Below are 23,088 nucleotides of genomic sequence, written 5' to 3'. Positions count from 1 at the left end.
AGCCTTGCTCCCCGTGTGCTCTTGTGCTCCGCCTTTTATCGCAGTGGGATGGGAAAAGGCAGTCAGGTGTGTGTATTTGTCGGCAATTGCCCGACTCTGCCCGACCATTGCGTTGGGACATGTCAGGAAAACGGCTCTGATATTAGTCCGTTGTTGCTCACAGGGTGAGAAAGTGTTTGTGTTGAAAAAAGGGGGGGTAGAGTTTCTAAGTATCCTACTGGCAAGATGGGAAAAAGGTGTAAAAAAAGGGGATACCGCATCTCACTCTTCAGTGTCCCACTTCCACTCCAGAAGACCCCCCATCCAGGTTAACCTCCCGCACTGGTCCACCCACAGGAACTAGATCCAATTGCGATGGCCATGTCCTGGCCAACTGGATGACAGATGCCCGGGGGCTAGTAAGTCAAACACCTTCAGGTTTCTCACACAGTGGATGCCAGTGTGGAATGGTTAGCAGCGGTCCTTTCTCAAGGTGTTGGAGAGAGGAAAGGACAATCTGCCATGCAGTAGATATTTAGTGATAGAGAGGGAGTTGCTGGTATGCATGTGGGGTATCGAACACTTCAGGAACTATGTGTGGGACAAGCAGTTTTTGGTGAGACGGATCATAAGCCATAGCTGGGGGTGCTTTCAGTCAAAGGAATGATGAGGGCCATGCCTAGGATCGCCACGTTGTGCTTAAGAGTACAGGAATATGATTTTAAGTGTGCTATGATTTTAACAGGGTAACTGATTTTCTTTCTAGGTCGCCTTTGGAAAGAACAGATCATTTGGAAGTTCTGCAGGAGGAAGAGGGACTTATGGTGGCCTTCCTTGGGGAGGTTTTTGTGGATGTGGTGATTAAGAAAGAGGAGTTGAAGGATTGTTTGGCAGAGGATCCTGCTTGCTAGGGTAATGCTGTGGACGCAACAAGGTTGGCCACACAAAAAAAGAAATTTCGGATAATTTGAAGGCGTACTGGGAAATTAGGGATCAGTTGACCTTGGAAGATGAGGTGTTGTTGAGGGTAGGGGTTTTGGTCGTACCTATGTATTTTAGGGAGAAGCTTATCAACAAAGCGCATGAAGGGCATTCTGTCATGACATGCACCAAGAGGAAGTTGAAGGAGAGATATTGGTGGCCAGAAATGGATGTGATGGTGGAGAGGGTGCTTAGGGAGTGTGGTGCTTGTCGCAACTGTGATAAAGCTTTGAAGACTCACAGGCAGGATTATTGACACTGCATTTGCCTGAGGGTGCATGGTCGCGGGTGGCCATTGACATTCTGGGTCCATATGAAACTTTCGGGAAGGCGCATAGGTTTTTGATTGTTCTGGTAGCTCTTTTTTCTAGGTGGCCGGAGGTTAAGTGGGTGAAACAAATTTCGAGTGGAGAGATAATCAAGTTTCTGAACAAATGTTCAGGAGAGAGGGTTTGCCTGTGGAAATGTGGAGTGACAATGGTACCCAATTTAAAAGTGCAGACATAGCAGAGTACAGTAGGAAGAGGGGTTTTAAATGGAAGTTCACGTCTTTGTATAGGCCTCAGTCTAACGATGTGGTCGAGCGCTTTAACAGGGTGTTGGGGGGAGTGATCGAACTGGCGGTGAGGAGTGGAATGAAGGTGAAAGAGGCGGTTCGGAAATTCTTGTGGAATGTGAGAGTTTCTCCCAATGGGGTCACTCAGGTGTCACCGTTTAGGATTATGTAAGGCAGAGAGGCCAACGCAGGTCTTAATCCTGCGTGGGGGAACAAAATGACTAAAGGAGGTGATTTGGCAGGGAATGCTCAGGAAAGTATAGAGTTGGATACCAAGTTTGTGCGAAAGGATGGGTGAGGCAAAAAGGAGAAACAAGAGGAACTATGATGCTAAATTGGGACGCAAAACAAAGGCGAGGGTTGAGGTGATATTCGGGTCATGGCTGCATGTGAAGAAGGGTGTGCATATGATCAAAGGAAGGTCGAAGTTTTCAGAACCCTGGAAAGTTCTTGAGTGTTTGGACAATGCTGTTAGGGTGGATGATGGGTCCATTTGGAATCTGGATAGAGTGGTAGCAGTGGAAGGTGTGGACAATGGAGTCGTGCTTGGTGGGAAGCAGGTGGGGTTGGAGGATGTGTTCGGAGATGATTGTGGAATAGGAGTAGGGGTTAACAGTGGTGGAGTGGGATCTGTTCCTGTTAGTGTTAGTAGTGATTGTGTCAGTGGCAGTGTGATGAGGAGAAGAAGAGAACTGGTATGGATGAAGGATTATATTAGGTGATACTGGTTGTGCATCAGGATGTTCTTTTGATTTTATTTCCTATTTATGTCTACACTGGTAACCACCGGTGACATAGGTTACTTAGGGTAGTAGGAATTTTAATGTTATGCAGTTTCTCTGTTGTTTCTTTTCTTTGTTAAGTAGGTTTAAATCTTGTTATGTTCTAAGATTTTGGGGGGAAGATGTGTGATATTTGGGGTAGTATTCATTTCAGTGTTGCATTTCAATGTTATACAGTTTCACCAGCATTCATTTTAATGTTTTGCAGTTCCACCATTTGAATGCATTTTAATGTTATGCAGTTACATCATTGTTTCTTATGTTCAAGGATTTTGGGGGGGGATGTGTGGTAGCTGTTGCACGTTCTATACGGAAGGTTGGGAGGTTGTCATTGAATGTGGAATGTAGGGGAGGCAGTTGGTGGAGAGGGACACTGCTGTTGGTTTATTGAGGCTGTGCTGTGGGGTTTTGCATTGAAGCTTACCTTTCTATATCCATCCGAGTGTGCCAAGCTTGCTACAGATTTCTTACAGGAAGTTCTCGCGAAATACAGCTCTTGCCCCAAATGTTCTAAAAATCAAAGAGCATCCAGAGGGGTAGCTATAATAAAGCTGCAGAGGGTCATTTCAACTTTATTTGAAATGAGGAACGCCCGCACAGCCCCCAAGTGGCAAGCAAGGTGCTAGTGCGGTGGGTATCGGTAGGAGAGTCCCCAGTACTGAAAGATTTTTTCAGGACATGCCAATTGTCCCTGATAGTGGATTGTGTCACAGATCTTTGTGCACGGTGGGTTCTTTACAAGCTTTGGCAAGCCAGGCGGCCCATTCCAACATGGCCACAGCACTACACCCTCATGATGTCATGACGTCTTTCGGTCCGCGAACAAGCCTGAAAACAGATGCAGCAGCTAGTGCATCTCAGCACTCTGAATCTCCCACAAGCTGATACTTGTTTTCCTCGCCCATGAGTTATCCTGCCCTGTGCCTTTTTTGTTCATTTTCATCTCTGCTCCTGGCATTGTTATCGATTCTCCTCTGCCTCTGTTCCTTTTTGTCATTTGTCTGCTGATCTTCATGGCCCTTTATTACTGCATCCTTCTGCATCCTGATATCAATATTCCTAAGGAGTCTCTCATGTTCTCCTGAAGTGGACCAGCCTGGGTTCTTCAAGTCAACCCACAACTTTCTGGAGGTATTTTCAGCCTTGTTTTTTCCTCCAGTAGAGTCTGATTCATCTTTGCTATCATACAGTAAGAAGTGTCGCTAATTTCACCGCAAGCAATAGTGGCTGGTAGGAAAGATCGCCCTTACCATGAAATTGCTTAAGAGGGAAGAACGGCAGAATTTAGGAATTTCTTTACTGAAGGATCTGTGGAAAGGGGGAAGAATAGCTCTCATTCATAGAACTTCATCTCCATTATCCTATCCCTAATATCGAGTTCCATACATTCTTAAAACATAAAGCAGGCCTATCCATAATCAGACTATGGTCCTCATTACGAGGTTGCCGGTAAGCGAAAATCGATGCCGGTAAAAGATTATTCTGTATTCTGACCCTGCAACCCGCTATTAGCGGCACCCTAAATAACGGTGCCTCTAATAGCGGCATGGGCGCGTACACGCGCCCCTTCGGGGAGCAAATACCAGCATGCCAGTAATAGGAGGAGATCCCAACCAACGCGCACATACAAATACTGGCATCGCAAAGCCGGTAATCACGGGCTGCACGATGCCGGGCATACAGACAAGGCGGACCACCCTCAAACAGCAATCAGGAAACAAGCCAACTGCCACAGGTGCACACAATCCCCACAGGTGGAGTCAATGGAGGCTGGGCCAGTATAAAAGGAGCACACCCACACACCACACCCCTTCCAACACCAAAATGCTACCACAAGCTGTTGCAATCATGGCGCTGGAGGACATGCCAATACTGCTACAACTACAGTAACAACACCAACTACTACAACAAATACAGCAGCAACAATAGGCAGCACAGAGGAGACGCAGGAGGAGAAGGAGGGTGAGACAGGCCCAGCAATTACCACCAGCGCAGCCAGCAGTGCCTCGTAGGCAGCCACCAATCCCTCGCACCAGACCCAGCCCATTCAACCTAACCCCTGAGCAGATCCCCACCCTGTACCGGTTGGACCGGGACACCATCACCACCATAGTGGACATGATACACAACGACATTGCCAGCCTCATAGAAATACGCACTGCCATCCCCCCACTACTAAAGGTGGTGCCTATGCTACACTTCCTGGCCAGAGGCACCTATCAACACACAGTGGGCCAGCTGCATGGCATTTCACAGCCACTATTTTCACGCATGTTGAACCAAGTGCTGGATGCTCTTCTGAAGCATGCAAGCACCCACATATCCCTACCACGGACTGCCCAGGAGATAGCCGACACCAAAGTAGGCTTCCATGCACTGGCAGGCATGCCCAATTGTGTTGGTGCCCTCGACTGCACCCATGTGGAATTGGTAGTCCCCCGTGCCATAGAGGCGGTGTACCGCAATTGCAAGTGGTATGTGACTCCAGCAAGATCATCACACATTGCTGCGCCCGATTTCCCGGATCAACACATGATGCCATGGTACTGTGCAACTCCACGCTACCCCGTCGCATGGAGCGACATGCTGGACCACGTGCCTGGCTGCTTGGTGAGTTGCACAACTATCCCATGGCAGTGCTTTGGGGTACTGATGTGTAGGGATGGATACTCCACCTTGTTCGGAAAGGGGGGGATGCATACTCGACCTGGTTGGGAAAGGGGGGGGAGATGCATACTCCACCTGGGTGGCATTTGTCGGTGATTGGAGAATGCATGCAGAGCTAAACACTCCAGACCTGAACCTCCCAAACGGAACATGACACATCACTGGCACAAATCAAACAAATAATGCATATCGATGACAACAAGTAAGAGGCACAACCAGGCCACCATGGTGATGGCAAGTATTGCATGTCTGTGCAGGACTGCAAATGTGCCAATGTGGCTAGTGTGACCATGCATAGTGTAGAATTAACTTCTTGAATGGGAGGCAAAACATTGTTGTACTACCACAGTACATCCTCCTCAGCATGCATGATTACACCCTGCATCATCTATTGAACGCCATCCAGACTACCACACCTCATAACAGTATCAGACGTACAGGGACATGTGCATGTCCACACCAAATAGCTGCCGCTATGACTGTGCTTCCTGAAGGTGGCAGCTCAGAGTGACACACACCTATTTGTATTTGCTTGCAGGTGATGGAGGATATCCCTTGAGGCCGTGGCTACTTACCCCTGTGCGGAACCCGCAGAACAGCCATGAAGAGGAGTACAATCGTGTTCACACCCGCACCCGTGTTGTTATTAAGCAGACCTTTGGCCTGTTGAAGGTGCGTTTCCACTGCCTAAGCAGGTCTGGTGGGGCACTCCTATATAGGCCTGAGTAGGTGGCAAAGATCACCATGGCCTGTGTCATGCTGCACAACATGTGCGTCCGGAGAAATGTACCACTGCCACCTGACATTGACATGCATGCCCCGGGTGAGGATGATGAGGATGGAGACGGAGGTTAAGTAGCCCCCCTGCCAGTACGTGATGCACAGGATGGCCATGCTGTACGCCAAGCACTAATTCACGAATACCTCTGAACCACAGGGACTATGATAGACATGTGTCAGTGACACACTGGCTCCATGTGCACATGCACACTTGGATTGTTGGGAGTTGGTGTTACGCTCACCTGGTACCCACAGGGACGCCACCCAGCCGGGTTACTCGCTGGTATGCTTCTCAGCTTCGCCCTGATGTGGTCTGCGGGGAAGGTTCTGCCTGAAAATACAGGAGGACTGTGTTCAAGACTGACCGACTGGGGTAAGTATCCACCCTCCAACCCCGTCTGATTTCAGTCCCTCTGGCGCCCTCTCCTCACCTTGTGGTAGAATTAGGCGTGCTCTCCGTCCTGCCTTCTTTGCAGGGGAGCGTTGTATTTCATGGGCGAGTGCGGTCCAGTTACTTCACTGACGCCGGCACGTTTGATATTGTTCAGGTAGGTCTTATTGCTGTTCTTTAGTTTTGTTGCTATCCTGCATGCCTTTCTTTGTTTAAAATGTCTCTTTTTTCTCCCTTAGGTATGCGGAGCTTCAGAGCGGCGAACTGGCTTGGTTGAGCCCCGCTGGTAAATGATGGCACATTAAGAGCGCTATGTTGCGGTAAGTAAGCGCTATGTGCAGTGCTGCGAAGTCTTGCCTTTGCTAACCTGTGTTTATCTTCCTTGTAGGTCCCGGTGTTCTTCAGCGCGAGTGGAACGTCCGGAGTGGTGCCAGCCGAGAGGCGACCAGCCAGGTAAGCCTTTTGAGCAGTTCGTAATTTGTAAATGTCTCTACTGCTTTCTTTAATGTTGCCTCTATCTTCCTCTTTCAGGTCGTTCTGTCCCGGAGGCGTGCAGATTCGAGGAAGCTGTTCTCAGTAGCTGCGAGTGTTTAAAGATGAAGACTGCAGGTAAGATGCTGCTGCTAATGATGTTCCTTTTGTCTCCTTGCAGGTTCTGCTTCTCCGAGGTTCGAGGGAATAGCTGGACACGGTGAGCGTCACGTTGCAAGCTGCAAAGTAACGCAAAGCGTGTTGTCTTACTCGGGTGTGGTTTAAATAGCCCCAACAAAATAGTCCAGGTAAAGTAGTCCCTAGGCTACCACACCCAAAACACTAGACCGCATGACTTGGTTGTTAGGAACGAAGCTATGTGGATGCCTCCATGTTGGCTGACAATACAGGGGCTTTTGAAGAGGATGCCAGGCTCTAGAGGCCTGAGTCCTGACTCCACTTGGCCAATGGGTTTGCCAGAGGGGGTTTTGGGTGAGGGTCGTGACAGCACTCCCCCCTAAGGCCCCTCCCACGGTGTTCCTTCTGTCTGGCCCAGGTTTGGTTGGGAAGTTCCGATGGAATTTCCTGATTAGACGTGGTGCGTGGATATTCTCACTGGGCTCCCAGGATCTATCTTGTGGTCCAAATCCTTTCCAATCGATGAGATAATATAGCTTGGTCCTAGAGTATTTAGAGTCCAAGATATCTTTGACTTTGAATTCTGGTTCTCCTCAACAAGTATGGGCTTAGGTGGCGTCCCAATCTGTGTGCCGGATTGCATTGATTTCAGGAGGGACACATGGAATACCGGGTGGATGTGTAGATTAGGTGGTAAATCCAGTTTCACGGCTGCTGGGTTGATAATTGCCTTAATGGTATAGGGTCCTAAGAATCTGGGACAAAAGGTCCGGGTTCCCTTGATGGATACAAATTTAGCGGCTAACCAAACTTTGTCTCCTACTTGATAATCAGGGGCCTTTTTCCAGTGTTGGTCGGCGAATCTCTTTTGTTTTTCTTTGGCATGAATAAGGTGTTCCTATGCCCTTTTGAAAGCCTGAGTAATGGTTGTGTGTAGAGTCTTTACCGCTGGCATTTCCAAGCTGGCTGGAAGTTCTAGTTCAGAGGTACGTGGATGTCTGCCATAAAGGGTATAGAAGGGCGTTTGTCCCGTGCTTGAATGCAAAGAATTGTTATATGTATATTCAGCTATCCATAGTAGGTCTTTCCAATTCCTTTGTTCGTGGTGCCGTATGCACCGTAAATATAGCTCGAGTGTCTGATTGGTTCTCTCGGTTTGGCCGTCCGTTTGGGGATGGTGACTGGTAGATAGCCGAATGTCGATCTGTGCCATTGCACAACATTTTTTCCAGAAGTTTGAAACAAACTGGCTGCCTCGATCAGAGACCAGAACCGAAGGGAAGCCATGTAGCTTAACCACACCCTCCAGGAACACGTTTGCTAAAGTGGCTGCGTCTGGGAAGCCTTTGAGAGGAATAAAATGGGCCATCTTCGAGAATAAGTCCACAAATACAAGGATGGTGTTGAACCCTTGGCTTGGAGGTAGATAATTGATGAAGTCAAGGGAAAGAGTGTGCCATGGAACTGGAGGAATGTCCAATGGTTGTAGGAGACCAGATGGTTTTTGTTTCTGTGATTTATTTTGTGCGCAGACACCGCAGGACTGAATATACTGAATGATGTCCTTACGCCAAGTAGGCCACCAAAAGTTCTCTTTCACCTTAGCTAGGGTTTTGGCGATCCCAGGATGCCCTTCGATCAGTGAATCGTGATAGTTTGAAATAATATGCTGTTGTAATTCCTTCTTGGGTACATATAGGCGATCCCTAAAAAAAGGGTAGATGGTCCTTGATGGTATATTGTTCTCCTTGAGTTTGCCATACGAGGTAGGCATCAGGATTCATTGTCCGTTGGATTTCTTTTCGTAGTTCTGCTTGTGTTAAGGCTGTCGTGAAACCCAAGAGTTTGTCTTCAGGTATAATAGGTACTGGGTCTGGAGTTGTATATACTATTTCATCTATGCCCATGCGAGATAAGGCATCCGCCTTTCCGTTTCTGACTCCTGGTCGAAATGTGATTACGTAATCATATTTGGCGAAGAAAAGGGCGCACCGTAATTGGCACGAGGACTGGCCCTTGGCTGTTTTGAGATATTGCAGGTTTCTGTGGTGTGTGATGACTGTAATGGTGTGTCTGGCCCCCAAAAGGTAGTGCTTCGAGGCTTTAAAGGTGGATTTGATAGCCAGGAGTTCTTTGTCCGTGATGGCATAATTAATCTCTGGAGGTGAGAACTTTTTCGACCAGAAGGCCACAGGATGTAGTTGGCCGGTTTCCGGGTCTCTCTGTGAACGGACAGCCCCCAGTGCGAGACTGGACGCATCAGTTTCAACGACATAAGGGAGGTCTGGACGAGGATGTCACAGGATTGGAGCAGTGGTAAACCTTTGTTTAAGTTCCTGAAAGGCTTCTTCTGCTTCTTCGGTCCAAGCAAACCTTTTATTGTTTTTTCGTAATAGTACTGTGATTGGGTGCACAACCTGAGAGAAGTCTGGGATGAACCGGCAGTAGAAGTTCGCAAAGCCCAGCATGCTTTGTACCCCTTTCAGAGACATCAGTGAAGGCCATTTCAGAATGGCATCTACCTTGTGACGTCCATTCTGATGCCTCCTGGAGTAAGGATAAAACCAAGAAATTCTACTTCGGTGACGTGAAAAAAGCATTTTTCAAGCTTTGCAAACAAGCGATGTTGACGGAGCTTGGTGAGGACTGAATGAACGTGCCTGACATGATCTTGTTCCGAGGCTGAGTATACTAAAATGTCGTCTATGTACACTAAGGCGCACACATCAATTAACTCCCTTAAGACGTCATTCATGAAATATTGGAATGCCGCAGGAGCGTTGCATAACCCGAAGGGCATGACTTGATATTCAAATAAGCCATACTTAGTACAGAAGGCGGTTTTGCATTCATCTCCTTTTCTGACTCGGACCAGGTGGTACGCTCCTCAAAGGTCCAATTTGGTATAAATCTGGGCATCTTTAACTTGTTCTAGCATCTCAGGGATAAGTGGCAAGGGGTAGCAGTTCTTCACAGTGATCTGGTTCAATGCGCGGTAGTCAATACAGGGTCTCAAGACTCCTCCCTTTTTCGGTACGAAGAACAAAGGACTGGCTGTGGGGGACTTCGAAGGACGGATAAATCCGTTTGCAAGGTACTCGTCTAAATAGGATTTCAAAGGAAGGTTTTCTGGTTCTGTGAGAGCGTAGATCCTGCCGCAAGGGATTTGTGCACCAGGAACAAGGTCGATCTGACAGTTTTATTTATTTATTTATTTATGTATTCATATTTTTAAAGCGCACGCTCAGCCCGTGGGCATCGTGGCGCTGTTACATATAAGCATTTGGCTGGTTACAGAAGGAAGGTTATTAAGTTCACAGGCCTTTTGATTTACAGTGACATGGTAAGATATATACGTTTACAAGGCATTTAGATTTACAGTAATATGTTTTAGTTACATACATAAGCGGTGCAGACATCAGGGCATTTGAGATATGTGCCGTTCATGTCAGAAGGGAAGGTGGGAGGTGATTATGTGAAGAGCATGGTTTTGAGGGATTTCCGAAAGGAAAGCAGTGAGGGTTCCGCTCTGAGAGAGTTAGGGAGGTTGTTCCAGAGCTTAGGTGCTATGTGTGGGAGGCCAATGCCTCCAGCTTTAGCTCTTCTTATGGTGGGAACTCGGAGTTGGTTGTCATGGGGAGTCCTTATAGGACGAAGGGAAGATTTCCTCATGATGGTTTCTGCTAGGTAGGAGGGAGCGGTGTGATTGAGGCATTTGTGTGTAAGGGAGAGTACTTTGAAGTCGATTCTTTCTTTAACTGGGAGCCAGTGAGCATTTCTTCTGGCCTGCGACACATGGTCGAATTTGGGGATGTGCAGAGCAGCGCGGAGTGCATTGTTTTGCACTGTTTGGAGCTTGTTTAGATTTTTAGTTGAGGTGCCGGCTAAGAGGGCGTTGCAATAGTCTAGCCTGGCTCCTATGGTGGCTCTGGCGATGGAGAGGCAGTTGGGAGTGGTAAGATACGGTTTTATGGCGAAGATGAGTTTAGTGGTCAATGCGGAGGAGGAGGAGATGGCGTTGACTTGTCTCATCATGGAGAGAGTAGCGACTAGGTATACTCCTAGGGTCTTCACAGCAGTGGAGACAGGTATGTTGGTGTTGTCGATGGTTATGTGTGTGTAGTCTTGGCTGAGCTTGGATAGGATTTCGCTGGGGGCCAGGATGATGATCTCTGTTTTGTCTCCGTTACGGCAGAGGCCATTGATCGCCATCCATGCTTGGATCGTAGAGTAAATGTTGAGGAGGGCTTCTGTGTCTCGGGCATAGTCTCCAGTGAGGGGGAGGAGGACTAGAGTGTCATCGGCATAGTTTTTGTAAGCTATTCCGAGGGCGTCCAGTAGGTCGAAGAGGGGTTTAGTGAAGAGATTGTATAGAGTCGGTGCAGTGCATGACCCTTGTGGGACTCCACAGTTTATGGTGGTCGGGGGAGCATTGGCCTGGTCGGAGTACACCTTCATGGCTCGGCCTTCTACAAAGGAGGTGATCCAAGAGGTTGCTTTGAGGGAGAAGTGGGCTGCGTTGAAAAGGTGAGATGTGAGGATGCCATGGTCCACTAAGTCAAATGCTGCGGAGAGGTCGAGTAGCAGGAGGAGAACAGGTTTGCCTGTGTCCATTATTTTAGTGATTTGATTTTTTAAATCTAGTAGGGCAGTTTCAGTCCCATGGCCTTTGCGGAAGCCCGATTGTCTTCTGCCTAGGATAGCAAGGGTCTCTATGTATTGCTGAATTTGATTGTGGGCTGCTTTATCAAGGATTTTGAGGAGGAAGGGGACGGTGGTGATGGGGCGATAGTTGCTGGGGGAGGTGGGGTCTAAGGAGGGTTTTTTAAGAGTGGGCGAACCCAAGCTTCTTTTAGGCAATGAGGTACAGTTCCTGAGGAGAAGGAGGCATTGATGAAGGCTGTGATGATGGGGGTGAGGGCTTGTGAGCACTCTTTGATGATAGTGGGGGGGCATATGTCCCCCTTGCACGTGGAGGGTTTGATGTTTTTGAGTAAGGCGGCGGTTTCTAGTTCTGTGACTTCTCTGAAGGCAAAGAGGGGTATTTCTGAGTGAGGGTGTTGAGGGGGGAGAGAGGGAGGCGTGGCGGAGGTATTGAGTGCTTTACGTTGTGATGCAATTTTGTCTTGAAGCGTTTTGACTTTATTTAGGAGGGCTGTCTGGATGCCTGTGCACCAAGCTTCATCCTTTATGATTTCGTCCGGGCTGGACTCAGGAGTGGTGAGTTCTTTGAAAATAGAGAATATTTCTCTGGTTTTGGAGCTGGATTTGGTTATTCTTTGATTATATGATTCAGATTTGGCTTTGAAGATGGCATTTTTGTAGGTCAGTGAGATTTCTTTGAACTCGTTGAGCGAGGACTGGTTGGGCGTAGACTGCCAGTTGGATAGGGCTTTGCGCTTCAGGTTACGCAGGACAGATAGTTCTTCTGAGAACCAAGAGTTGGAGTGCATGGATTTTTTTCCTTTTTTATCTTCCAACGGGGCAATAGCGTCAATGGCTTGGGTGAGGGCGTTGTTGTAAGTGTTAGCGAGGGAGGTGGGATCTTGGATGAAGGGATGCTTGAGTTCAGGGATATCAAGAAGAGGAGGGAGATTGGTCGCTGTGAGTTTTTTGGAGCTTCTGACCTTGGCAGGGGGTGCATACGTGAGGGTTTTACGGGTGGGTGTGGTGGGGATGGAGAATTGGATGAGATGGTGATCCGTCCAGGGGAGGGGTGAGATGGAGGTGATGGATGATGAACAGTTATGGTCTGCTACCCAGTCGATGGACCGGCCTTTGCAGTGAGTAGGTTTGGTGATTTTGTGAATGAACCCCATGTTGGAAAGATCGTTGGCCAGGTGTGTGGCTGATTTGTCCTTGGGGTCATCTAAACCAAGGTTAAGGTCACCAAGTAGGATGGTTTTGGTGGAGCTTTTCAAGTTGTTGCTAATGATTTGGAGGAGATGCTTTTGGACGTCCGGAGGAGAGCCTGGTGGTCTGTATGTGACTAAGAAGTTGATAGTGCAATTAGGGGAGAGAGCTAGTTTAGTGTAGAGAAGGTCAGCGTTGTTGTTCCAATGTTGGTTGCACTGCCTAATGGCAAGTGAGTTTCTATAGATGAGGGCGACGCCCCCACCTTTAGAGGTTTTGCGGTCCTGCCTAAGGATAGTGTAATCCTGGGGGAGGGCAAGGTGTATGGATGGGTTGGATGCCTCATGGAGCCAAGTTTCAGATACGGCTAGCATGTCTAGTTTGTGGGTGGTGATGAGGTCATTGATCTCTATGGAATGGGCATGGATGGAGCGTGCATTAATGAGTGCGCATTTTAGGATGTGGTTGGTCGGTGATGGGTCAGGAGCACTGGTGTTCGGTGTGAGCGAGGTGGTGGGAGCACTTGTGAGTGATGGAGGGAGGGGTGCATGTATGGGCGCATGGAGGTGGTGGGTATGTGTGTGGACTAGAGGGTGTGAGCGTAGAGATGATGTGTGGATGCGATAGCTGAGCTTTTGGTTCCTACTGTGGGTAGATGGTGGGGAGCTGCGGAGCACAAATGAGGGTTTGGTGCGGGTTCTAAGTCTGTAGCGCCTAAGGAGGTGCTCAGGAGGGTTAGTAATGTAGTGGTTGAGAGTGGTGTGTGGATAGCGAGATGGAGGAGAAGGAGAGGAGGGGTGTGGGCGCTGTGAGGTGGGTGGCAGAGGGATGCATTAGAGCACCGGGCTGGATGGGGCTATGTGGTACAGTGCTAGTACTAGGGGCTGATGGTGGCGCGTGCAGTGGCAGGGCCGATAAAGACGATAATGGCTGGCACGGCAACACCTTGGCAAGGCCATTAGGGGCTGGAGAGACAGCACAATGGTGATAAGGCCCCTAGAGGCTGGCAGGGGCACACAATGGCATTATTAACACAGTGGTAAGGCCGCTAGAGGCTGGCAGGGGCACACAATGGCATTAGCAACACAGTGGTAAGGCCGCTAGAGGCTGGCAGGGGCACCCAATGGCATTATTAACACAGTGGTAAGGTCGCTAAAGGCTGGCAGGGGCACACAATGGCATTAGCAACACAGTGGTAAGGCCGCTAAAGGCTGGCAGGGGCACACAATGGCATTAGCAACACAGTGGTAAGGCCGCTAAAGGCTGGCAGGGGCACACAATGGCATTAGCAACACAGTGGTAAGGCCGCTAGAGGCTGGCAGGGGCACACAATGGCATTAGCAACACAGTGGTAAGGCCGCTAGAGGCTGGCAGGGGCACACAATGGCATTATTAACACAGTGGTAAGGCTGCTAAAGGCTGGCAGGGATACCCAATGGCATTAGCAACACAGTGGTAAGTCATAGGGCCTGTGCGGCGGCAATGTATTGGCTTGGTCCTTTCGGAAAACATCCTGGAAATCATGGTATTCACTTGGCAAGGTATTAGTTGCTCCCAGGGTTGATACTGTCGCTCCGGGAGTCATGGGGATACAGACGTCGGGTTTCTTCTCTTGGTAATAGCAGGCAGGGGAGCAGTCACCGGGGAAGGTTAATTTTCGTGCCCGCCAGTCTATCAAAGGGTTGTGAGCAACCAACCATGGCATCCCTAGTATTAGCCTGAACTGAGGTGCCTTGATGAGATCGAATGAAATAGACTCCCAATGTCCGTCCTGGCACAGGAAGGTTACCCTGGCTGTGCACTGGGTTACTGGTCCGGAAGCGATTTCTGTCCCATCCACAGTGGTTACCTTGTCCATAGTTGGTTTAGAACACAAAGGAAGCCCCATCTCTGCTGCCAGTTCTTGATCAATATAATTTCCAACTGCTCCGCTATCGATGTATGCTTCAACGGCATGCATTCTTGACGACTGTTGGTGGTTAATTAAGATCACTGGTAACGCAAAGTGCGAGGTCAGCAACTTTTTCTTCTCACTCGACAAACTGACCTCTACGTTTGTCGAGCTTGGTAGTTTTTCGATTCCTTAGCTTCATCCTTCTCTGTGGCCCCGACTGTTCTTCTTGGGGGTTTTACTGGACAGTCCTTCAGGAAATGTCCTGGTTTCCCACAATACAAACAAAGCTGTTGTTATCTTCTTTTGTCCCGCTCCTGTTTTGTTAATGGAGGCCGTATCCCTCCAATCTGCATGGGTTCTACAGCATTTTCAGGTACACGGGGTGTGTTTTCCCGTGGTCGAACATACACGGTCCGAGGGTCCGTCTTAGACCGGTTTGCCTTTCGGTCCAGCAACCGGTGGTCTAGCTGCACGACCAGATTTATGAATTCTGCACAGTCTCTGGGTGGATCAACCACCTGGGCTAAGACGTCCTTTAATTCGCCTTGCAAGCCTCGATGGAATAACGTGGTTCTTTTGTTTTCTGGCCACCTAGCTTCGGCAACCAGTCTGTTGAAGGCAGCAATGTACGTTAACAAGTCCTGGGTCCCCTGTCGGAGGGACAAAAGTTCATTGTCTACTGCTTGTTCCTGGGTATGGCGAGCAAAAATATTTTCCATTTCTCTCTGGAACCCCCCATAGTCATGTAATAGAGGATCGTCATGGGTTACCAACGGCAATGACCAATCTGCTGCACTACCACTCAGGTATGATAAGACAAAAGCTACCCGAGCTTGGTCGTTTGGAAATGCTCCAGGCCTACAAAGAAAATGAAGGCAGCACTGATTGATGAATGCCGCATACTTCCGTGGGTCGCCTGAGAACCTTTCTGGTGGTGCCAGGGGCACTGTTCCAGGTAACGTGATCTGTACCGGTGTGGGTGGTATGGCAGGGTTTTGCATCATTGGATTGCTTGGAGGTATAGGCGTCTGTCCTGCCTGTGATTGCAAGTATTGCCTGCTAATCCATTCAGTGTGTTCTTTGGTCACTATTAGGTCTCTCCGGAGGGCATTAGTCGCTTGTCGGGCAGAACGAACCTAAGCACGAAGCTCCCCTAGTAATTGTAATTGGGCCAATTGGTGCATTTCTGATGTCTCCATGGCGCCCAGGTGGATTTGTTATGGTAGGCTTTGCGTTCTGTTATGCTCACCTGGTATCCACAGGGACGCCACCCAGCCGGGTTACTCACTGGTATGCTTCTAAGCTTCGCCCAGATGTGGTCTGCAGGGAAGTTTCTGCCTGAAAATACAGGAGGACTGTGTTCAAGACTGACCGACTGGGGTAAGTATCCTCCCTCCGCCCCTGTATGATTTCAGTCCCTCTGGCGCCCACTCCTCACCTTGTGGTAGAATTAGGCGTGCTCACCGTCCTGCCTTCTTTGCAGGGGCGCGCTGTCTTTCATGGGCGAGTGCGGTCCAGTTACTTCACTGACGCCAGCCCGTTTGATATTGTTCAGGTAGGTCTTATTGCTGTTCTTTAGTTTTGTTGCTATCCTGCATGCCTTTCTTTGTTTAAATTGTCTCTTTTTTCTCCCTTAAGTATGCAGAGCTTCAGCGCGGCTAACTGGCTTGGTTGAGCCCCGCTGGTAAATGATGGCACATTAAGAGCGCTATGATGCTGTAAGTAAGCACTATGCGCAGCGCTGCGAAGTCTTGCCTTTGCTAACCTGTGTTTTCCTTCCTTGTAGGTCACAGTGTTCTTCTGCACGAGTGGAATGTCCGGAGTGGTGCCAGCCGAGAGGCGACCAGCCAGGTAATCCTTTTGAGCAGTTCATAATTTTTAAATGTCTCTACTGCTTTCTTTAATGTTGCCTCTATCTTCCTCTTTCAGGTCCTTCTGTCCAGGAGGCGTGCAGATTCGAGGAAGCTGTTCTCAGTAGCTGTGAGTGTTTAAAGATGAAGACTGCAGGTAAGATGCTCCTGCTAATGATGTTCCTTTTGTCTCCTTGCAGGTTCTGCTTCTCCGAGGGAATTGCTGGACACGGTGAGCGTCACGTTGCAAGCTGCAAAGTAACGCGAACCGTGTTGTCTTGCTCGGGTGTGGTTTAAATAGCCCCAACAAAATAGTCCAGGTAAAGTAGTCCCTAGGCTACCACACCCAAAACACTAGACCGCATAGCTTGGTTCTTAGGAACCAAGCTATGTAGATGCCTCCATGTTGGCTGACAATACAATAAAGTAGTTCCCAAGCACATTGTTTTTCATGGTGTATGAGCCTGGCGCCATAGGCGCCAGGACTGGCCCCATGAGGGCTTTTGAAGAGGATGCCAGGCTCTAGAGGCCCGAGTCCTGACTCCACCTGGCCAATGGGTTAACCAGAGGGGGTTTTGGGCGAGGGTCGTGACAGTTGGCCACTGAACACCATCACACATTAAATGGATATGCACAAAATGAACAATGTCCAGGCATTGATTTTTTTGGCACACAACGGGTGTATTTTTTCAACCAGGGAAAAATGTGAACACTCCCCCCCAACCCCCAGTGAACTCCCCAACCCACCCTACAAACCCCAAAACCCCCCAGTGAACTCCCAACCGACCCTACAAACCCCCAAGCCCCCCAGTGAACTCCCCAACCCAGCCTACAAACCCCAAAACCCCCAGTGAACTCGCCAACCCACCCTACAAACCCCAAATGTCCCCAAATGTCCTCCAAGAAATGGTTCCCTTCACCCACAACCATGTGTCCCACTCCCATTGTCTGGGCACTCTACTTCCTGGCCTTTTTGTTGTCCGGGGGTGGCATCTCGGAGTGCCGTGAACTCCTCCTGGTCATCTGCACAGGGCGTGCAGGGATAGAGGATGCAGTTGTTGTAGCAGTGGATGTGTCCGAGGCAGGTTCCACGCCTGCTCCAAGGCGTGGCCACTGCATATGGAGCAGGATGGAGGTTAGGACTTGGGTGACTGCCCCCAGACAGTCCCTCATGAGGACAGCCTTGGCATTTATGGCAGCAGTGTTCGCAGCAATGGCCGCTGTGGTCTCCCCAATGGCAGTTGTGGTCCCCACAATGACAGTAGCAATGGCCCTCCTAGTGTCCTCCCATCGGCAATATACTGCCGCAGGAGGTCGAGCATTGACTCCTGTCGGGCCTCCACCCTCGACAGGCGTGCCTCCAAGGTGTTGGTGGGAGCTGGAGTGGTGGTAGCTGGAGTGGTGGATGGTGCATGCAGGGGACTGCATCCTGGGTGCTGTCCTCCTCGAAGGGGCACACGTCCGAATCCCTGAGGTCGGAGTCATGGGGGAAGGGATCGTCACTGCTGTAGGCCTCCATATGGTGTGGGGGGTAGACAGGGGGCTTGGGGTGGGTGTAGTAGACACAACTGTGACACCCTCGGGGGCCACATTGGCATCCACAATGTCCGCGGTGGTTGGTGGGGCAGGAAGGGACACCCCTCCATCTGTTGTGGGTGTGTGCTGCTGGTCCTGATGTGTGTGGGCCACAGCGACAGCAGGTGTTGTTTGCTGGCTTTCCACCCGGTCAGGCACACTGCCTGTGGGTCTGCCCTGTTTATCTGGCTGGGGGGTGGTGGTGGCGGTGGCCCTTGGCCTATGGTGTGATGTAGATGCCCTTGCGCTCGGCTCCTGACTGGCATCTTCCTCATCAGTGCCTGGGGGTTAGAAGAGATGCAGGTCATCAGTGATGGTGTCACATGCCAGCAACATACTATAGTGCTGTTCAATATTCATACATTCATGCATACATGTCTTACGGGTGTGTGGCACTTGGTGTTCTGGGGGGGCATATTGACAACCAATGCATGGCAGGTGGCATGCCGTTGATATGGGGTTGTGTGTTGGGTTACATGGGCACGGTCCTGGTATGTTGCCCGTGTGTTGGTTTTGGTATTGGCACTCAGCATGCATTTCTGTGTGGCAGGGTTTGGGCCGCAATCTTGACTTGGATATGTTGATGTTGGTGTAGGGACATGCATTGCCTTGCCTAGTCTCACTTCCAAGTCACTTGTGCTAAGTCATGGTTTCCCCTACAGGGATGTACAGGGTCACTCACCTCTTTCTGGAGATGACGCCGGACCCATCTCCATCTCTCCAAATTCCTCTATTAACTCAGGGTCAATAAATGTGCTGGCAGTCTCCTCCCAGGGCATCAGCTTAGCAGGTGAGTGTGGACTCCCACCTGTCGCCATGGCCGCCCTCCTGTTGCTTGACAGGATGTTTCTCACCCTCAAGCGGAGGTTGTCCCACCGCTTGCGGCAGTCACGCACAGTACGGAGGGTGGTCCCCACGGCCGACCCCTTCCGGGCAACCTCCTGCCAGATTTCCTTTCTCCTCATCTGGGCTTCACGGTTCATGTCGTTGCCTTTCATTATGTCTGCATGTGCAGCCAGAGTGTCCGCAAGCATATTGAGCTCTGCGTCAGAGAAACGCTGTTTCCACTGCCGGGGGTCGTCTTCCGGGTGGCCTTGGACATCCTCAGGGTTTTCCAACACAGCATGACACGAAAAGACTAGTGGTTAGGGAGCATGGCAATGGATTGTGTTTTTAAAGATGGCTGCCGGGCCATTTCCCGTTCCTGCGCGATGACTTTATTTTCGGGTCCGGTTTTGCAAACCCGGTATTAGCATGGTGGTATTACCGGGCTGGTATTTAGGGGTTGCTCCGAGGCGGTGCCGGTATCGGCGGGTCCTGTGATGCCGCTATCGGGCGGTTGGAGGGTCTTTAGCGGCATTCCGGTATTGCCATTACCGGCATGGGGGTTCGCGCGTGCTCGCGCACTCGTAATCACCTGCTATTAGCGGGTTCATAGGAGCACAGACCCGCTCTTACCGGCATGCCGGTAATGAACCCGTTTTTACCAGGCTACTCGTAATGAGGCCCTATCAGTGGACATTCTTGATTTAATCCCAACGCTGAATCACTGTACCATTAGCGGTCAAACCTCATCAAAAAACTATAAATTGTTAAACAAAGAAACTTCCAAAGATATAGGAAAACTGGAAAAGAAATGGAATGAATGCATTGTTAAACAGTCCTTTAAACCTGCAAATCAGAACATGTGGCAAACATCTCAGAGTCTCCCAGTCATGCTTTCTCACGCTCCACCAAACGGCACGGGCCCCACAAAATATGCATAGATTGGAATTCATCCTCCAAGGAACCTTGCTGGCCCTACTCTGGATACCCAGAGGCCTGCTGCTCACGCTCTTTGTGTGTGAAGACTACGCTACTTTTGTAGATATAGAAAAAGAAATCACCAACTTTTCACAGCTAGACTTTATAGTGGATACTCAAACCGCGTGTTTAGAGGCATTTGTATCCCCATTCGCTGAATTACTCAATCCCTTTTTTAGGCCAGTTGATGGCCATTACGGTAAAATCGATAATGTGTAGCTGGAAGAATGTAAATAGGCTTGAACATCATACTTGGTGGACGTGGATATATCACACTCGTATCTGTAAGACCTGGCATTGTATGAACATTCCTCTGAATTAACTGTGAACCACAATTTACACCTTCAGTCTCTGGTTACTATTGACACTTTAAAGACCACTGCTATTCTACAGCCACACTACTAGAAGACATTTTTATAGAGACCCGAGAACCTTAGACAACTGCCGGTTACATTCCCACACATCTCATCTTCAGCCTTCTCTCTCCTCTCTCCTCTCCCCTCTGTTCCTTCTCTCACCCTTCTCTATCCTACCCAATTGATATGGCTATCCGGTCAATAACCACATGTTATACATACACTGCCTATATTATCACGTTTTTGGGTGTATGATGGCTTGAATAAGTAATGTTTTGATTCTCTACAATAAATCTAATAAAAGATCAAAAATAAAGGTTTTTTTTTGCCTTGCTCAGCACTAGAACTTTTGCACAACATAGCAAAGGCATAGGCGTTTATACAAGAAGCTTTTCAAAGTGAAGGGAGCATTGAAGTTACTAGTTAACATGGACAAACATTGTTTTAAAATTATTTCATGGCAAATGTAATTCCTTTGTGTTTTTGTGGTAGGGCAGTACGATTGGACTGTTGCGCTACTCTTGTTAGCACGTTCTGTACTGATCAGTTCATTACTTCTCGGCAGGAATGGAGAGTAGAGGAATCCATGAAACCACCTACTACTCCATCATGAATTGCGATGTTGATATCCGCAAGGACCTGTATGCCAACATTGTGCTATCTGGTGGCACCACCATGTACCCAGGCATAGCTGACAGATTGCAGAAGGAGATCACCGCTCAATCGCCCTCAACAATGAAAATTAAGGTGAGCTCCATTATCAGTACCTCATGCTATGACTCACATCTGGAACGTCGTTAAAGAGCAACATGGACAGCTCGTATTGTGTTGTGTGAAGTGTATATTAACCCAATGATGTCCTGCTTAGTGTGGGCAAGCCCAACATACTTAATCAAACCATACAACTGCTGACGAGTATGTGACAATGACACCCTGGCAAAGTGCATGGTGCATTTTTGTAAAGCGCAAAAAAAAGAAGATTATGTGACAATGACACCTTGCCAAAGTGCATGGTGCATTTTTGTAAAGCACAAACAAAACAAAACCCTTACAGATAAAAACATACTTTAAGATTGACAGTCGAGAACCAGCACAAATCAAGCCACAGAAAAATCATAATAGCGAGGTTGATCCGTTTGCAAACGTTTTCTAAAAATGAGCAACAATGGCGCCACCCTAAAGTGAGCAAGGGGCATAATTCATCAATTGAAGCCCCTGTGAACCTTGACTCTAACTTCATGGTGAGTGGCCAACGTTGCTTAACTTTCGCTTCCTTGCTCTGCTCTCTGTCAAGCGACAAGATCCTGCTTTCCTATTGTGCTGCTGCTGTGCAAAGAAATGAATGAATCAATACACTCTTTGTGTGTCTTCACCAGCCATATCTAGGGTCTTGGCAGTTTTGGCTTCTGCACAGTGCCCATTGCTTTGAACTATATTCTGTCTTCTATAAGTAGCCAACGCATGTGATTCAGCTTCTAAGTGCCCTGCTTTTGGTTTGGCCAACGCACGTTCCCTTCGCGACTGGCTCAAATCAGGATTTTATTGATTTATTTATTTATTTGAAGAGCATATAGTACTTTATAGTGCCATGCTGGGTTACATCTGGTGAAAAGCACAGGCGTCTGGGAAATATCATCTAGGTAGGGTCTAAAGGCTCCTCTTTCCTTGAGGTCTATGAAATGCAAACATACTATAGCTGTGTCAACAGCATAGCGAAAAAAGTAGAGTACTTGCTCAACAGCTCTCATGACCTGTCTGTTGGACCTTATAGTGATAGCCTGCCAATCTGTCCTGCGTGTTCGGTACTACAGTAACACTGGATTCACAAGCCCGCAAGCGGCAGTCTGCCTGACATGTGTGGTCTGTGTGGGTCCATTATACTCATCATAAGTGCTCCACCATATATAATCTGTATATACAGTGGTATTGCTATGCATGGCAGTCAAGAATACGTCAGTGTGCAGATTGTGTGTTGAAACATACACTTGCATTGGGTTTCAACCATACCGAATTGGGCAATTTGCTTCACTTTGTGGTCAGCAAAACAGCCTCTTAAGCTACTCTAATGACCTGAAAGCATTGCCATTATTGCCTCCGTTCCCTTGCCCTTGCACCGCTTCATAGCTCACTCGATGACTTGTGATGGTTGCCGCCTGCTACAGTAATTGTTCTGCTTTCCTCTGATTGTGTCCTCGTGCTGTTCAGCCTCTTCATGCTTTCTTTCATATAGAGCCCACTGTCATGATTCCTACCCCTCATGTCCCCAGCCCACCAAGATGTCAGGCTGGAGCCAGGCCACGATCACCTACATGACCCTCAAGGGCCTCTCTATCCCTCCAAAGACCCACTTGGAGTCAGACTTGGCGCTTGTGGCACCAGACTCACTCACTCCCATAGGATAACATTGGGGATTGGACTTGTAGTGCATTGATGGGGACAAGATGGATGCCCCCACATATTTCGGTTCCCAGAACTGCATGTGCGGTCTAGTCTTTGGTGTGTGGTTCAGCCCAGAGACACCTGGGATACCCAGAGACTATTTAAGCCACACCCAGGCTGAGAAACATGCTTTGCGTTTTCTACAACTGCAGCGCAACACTCACCGTGTTCGGATCGGTCTCCAGTAGGCCTGCATCTTTTTTTCTGCGCTCAGCTCCTGCAAGAACAAGAACACTGTTAGGAACAGCCTTACCTTGTGGCGCTTCTGCCCATCATTCATCGCTCCTTCTGTTCTGTGGGCATCTTCGGCGGTGTCATTCCCATCCCGGCACGCCGCTTCCTAAGGAAAAGGGAAAAGAACAGCAAAAAGGCATTAGTAAGCATTCTGCAAATCTTCGCTTATTTTTAAATACTGTACGAGCCTTCAAACGCTTACTTGAATCCTAGCCGCTCTGGAGGAACTCTGTCTCTGGAACTTCTCATCCATCTGCAAGAGGGAAAAGACACTCCAGGTTAGCGTGGAAACATCTAGAGACGCCGCATACTGTGCTTACCCACCGCATTTGTTCTTCA

At 48.9% G+C, this 23,088-nt stretch overlaps 1 protein-coding gene across 1 annotated transcript in view; it reads left to right on the top strand.

Annotated features, from left to right (window-relative positions):
• Window positions 1–23,088, top strand: part of LOC138566027 (actin, cytoplasmic 3-like) — an 87,503-nt gene that overhangs the window by 25,693 nt on the left and 38,722 nt on the right. The window contains exon 4 of the mRNA XM_069643081.1: window positions 20,642–20,823. Coding sequence (XP_069499182.1) covers window positions 20,642–20,823 — 182 coding nt within the window. The remainder of the gene's footprint in view (window positions 1–20,641; window positions 20,824–23,088) is intronic.

This window comes from Ambystoma mexicanum, chromosome 2p (genome assembly GCF_040938575.1).
Source record: "Ambystoma mexicanum isolate Mex_15411 chromosome 2p, UKY_AmexF1_1, whole genome shotgun sequence".
NCBI lineage: Eukaryota > Metazoa > Chordata > Amphibia > Caudata > Ambystomatidae > Ambystoma > Ambystoma mexicanum.
This window is presented reverse-complemented; position numbering and strand designations above follow the sequence as displayed.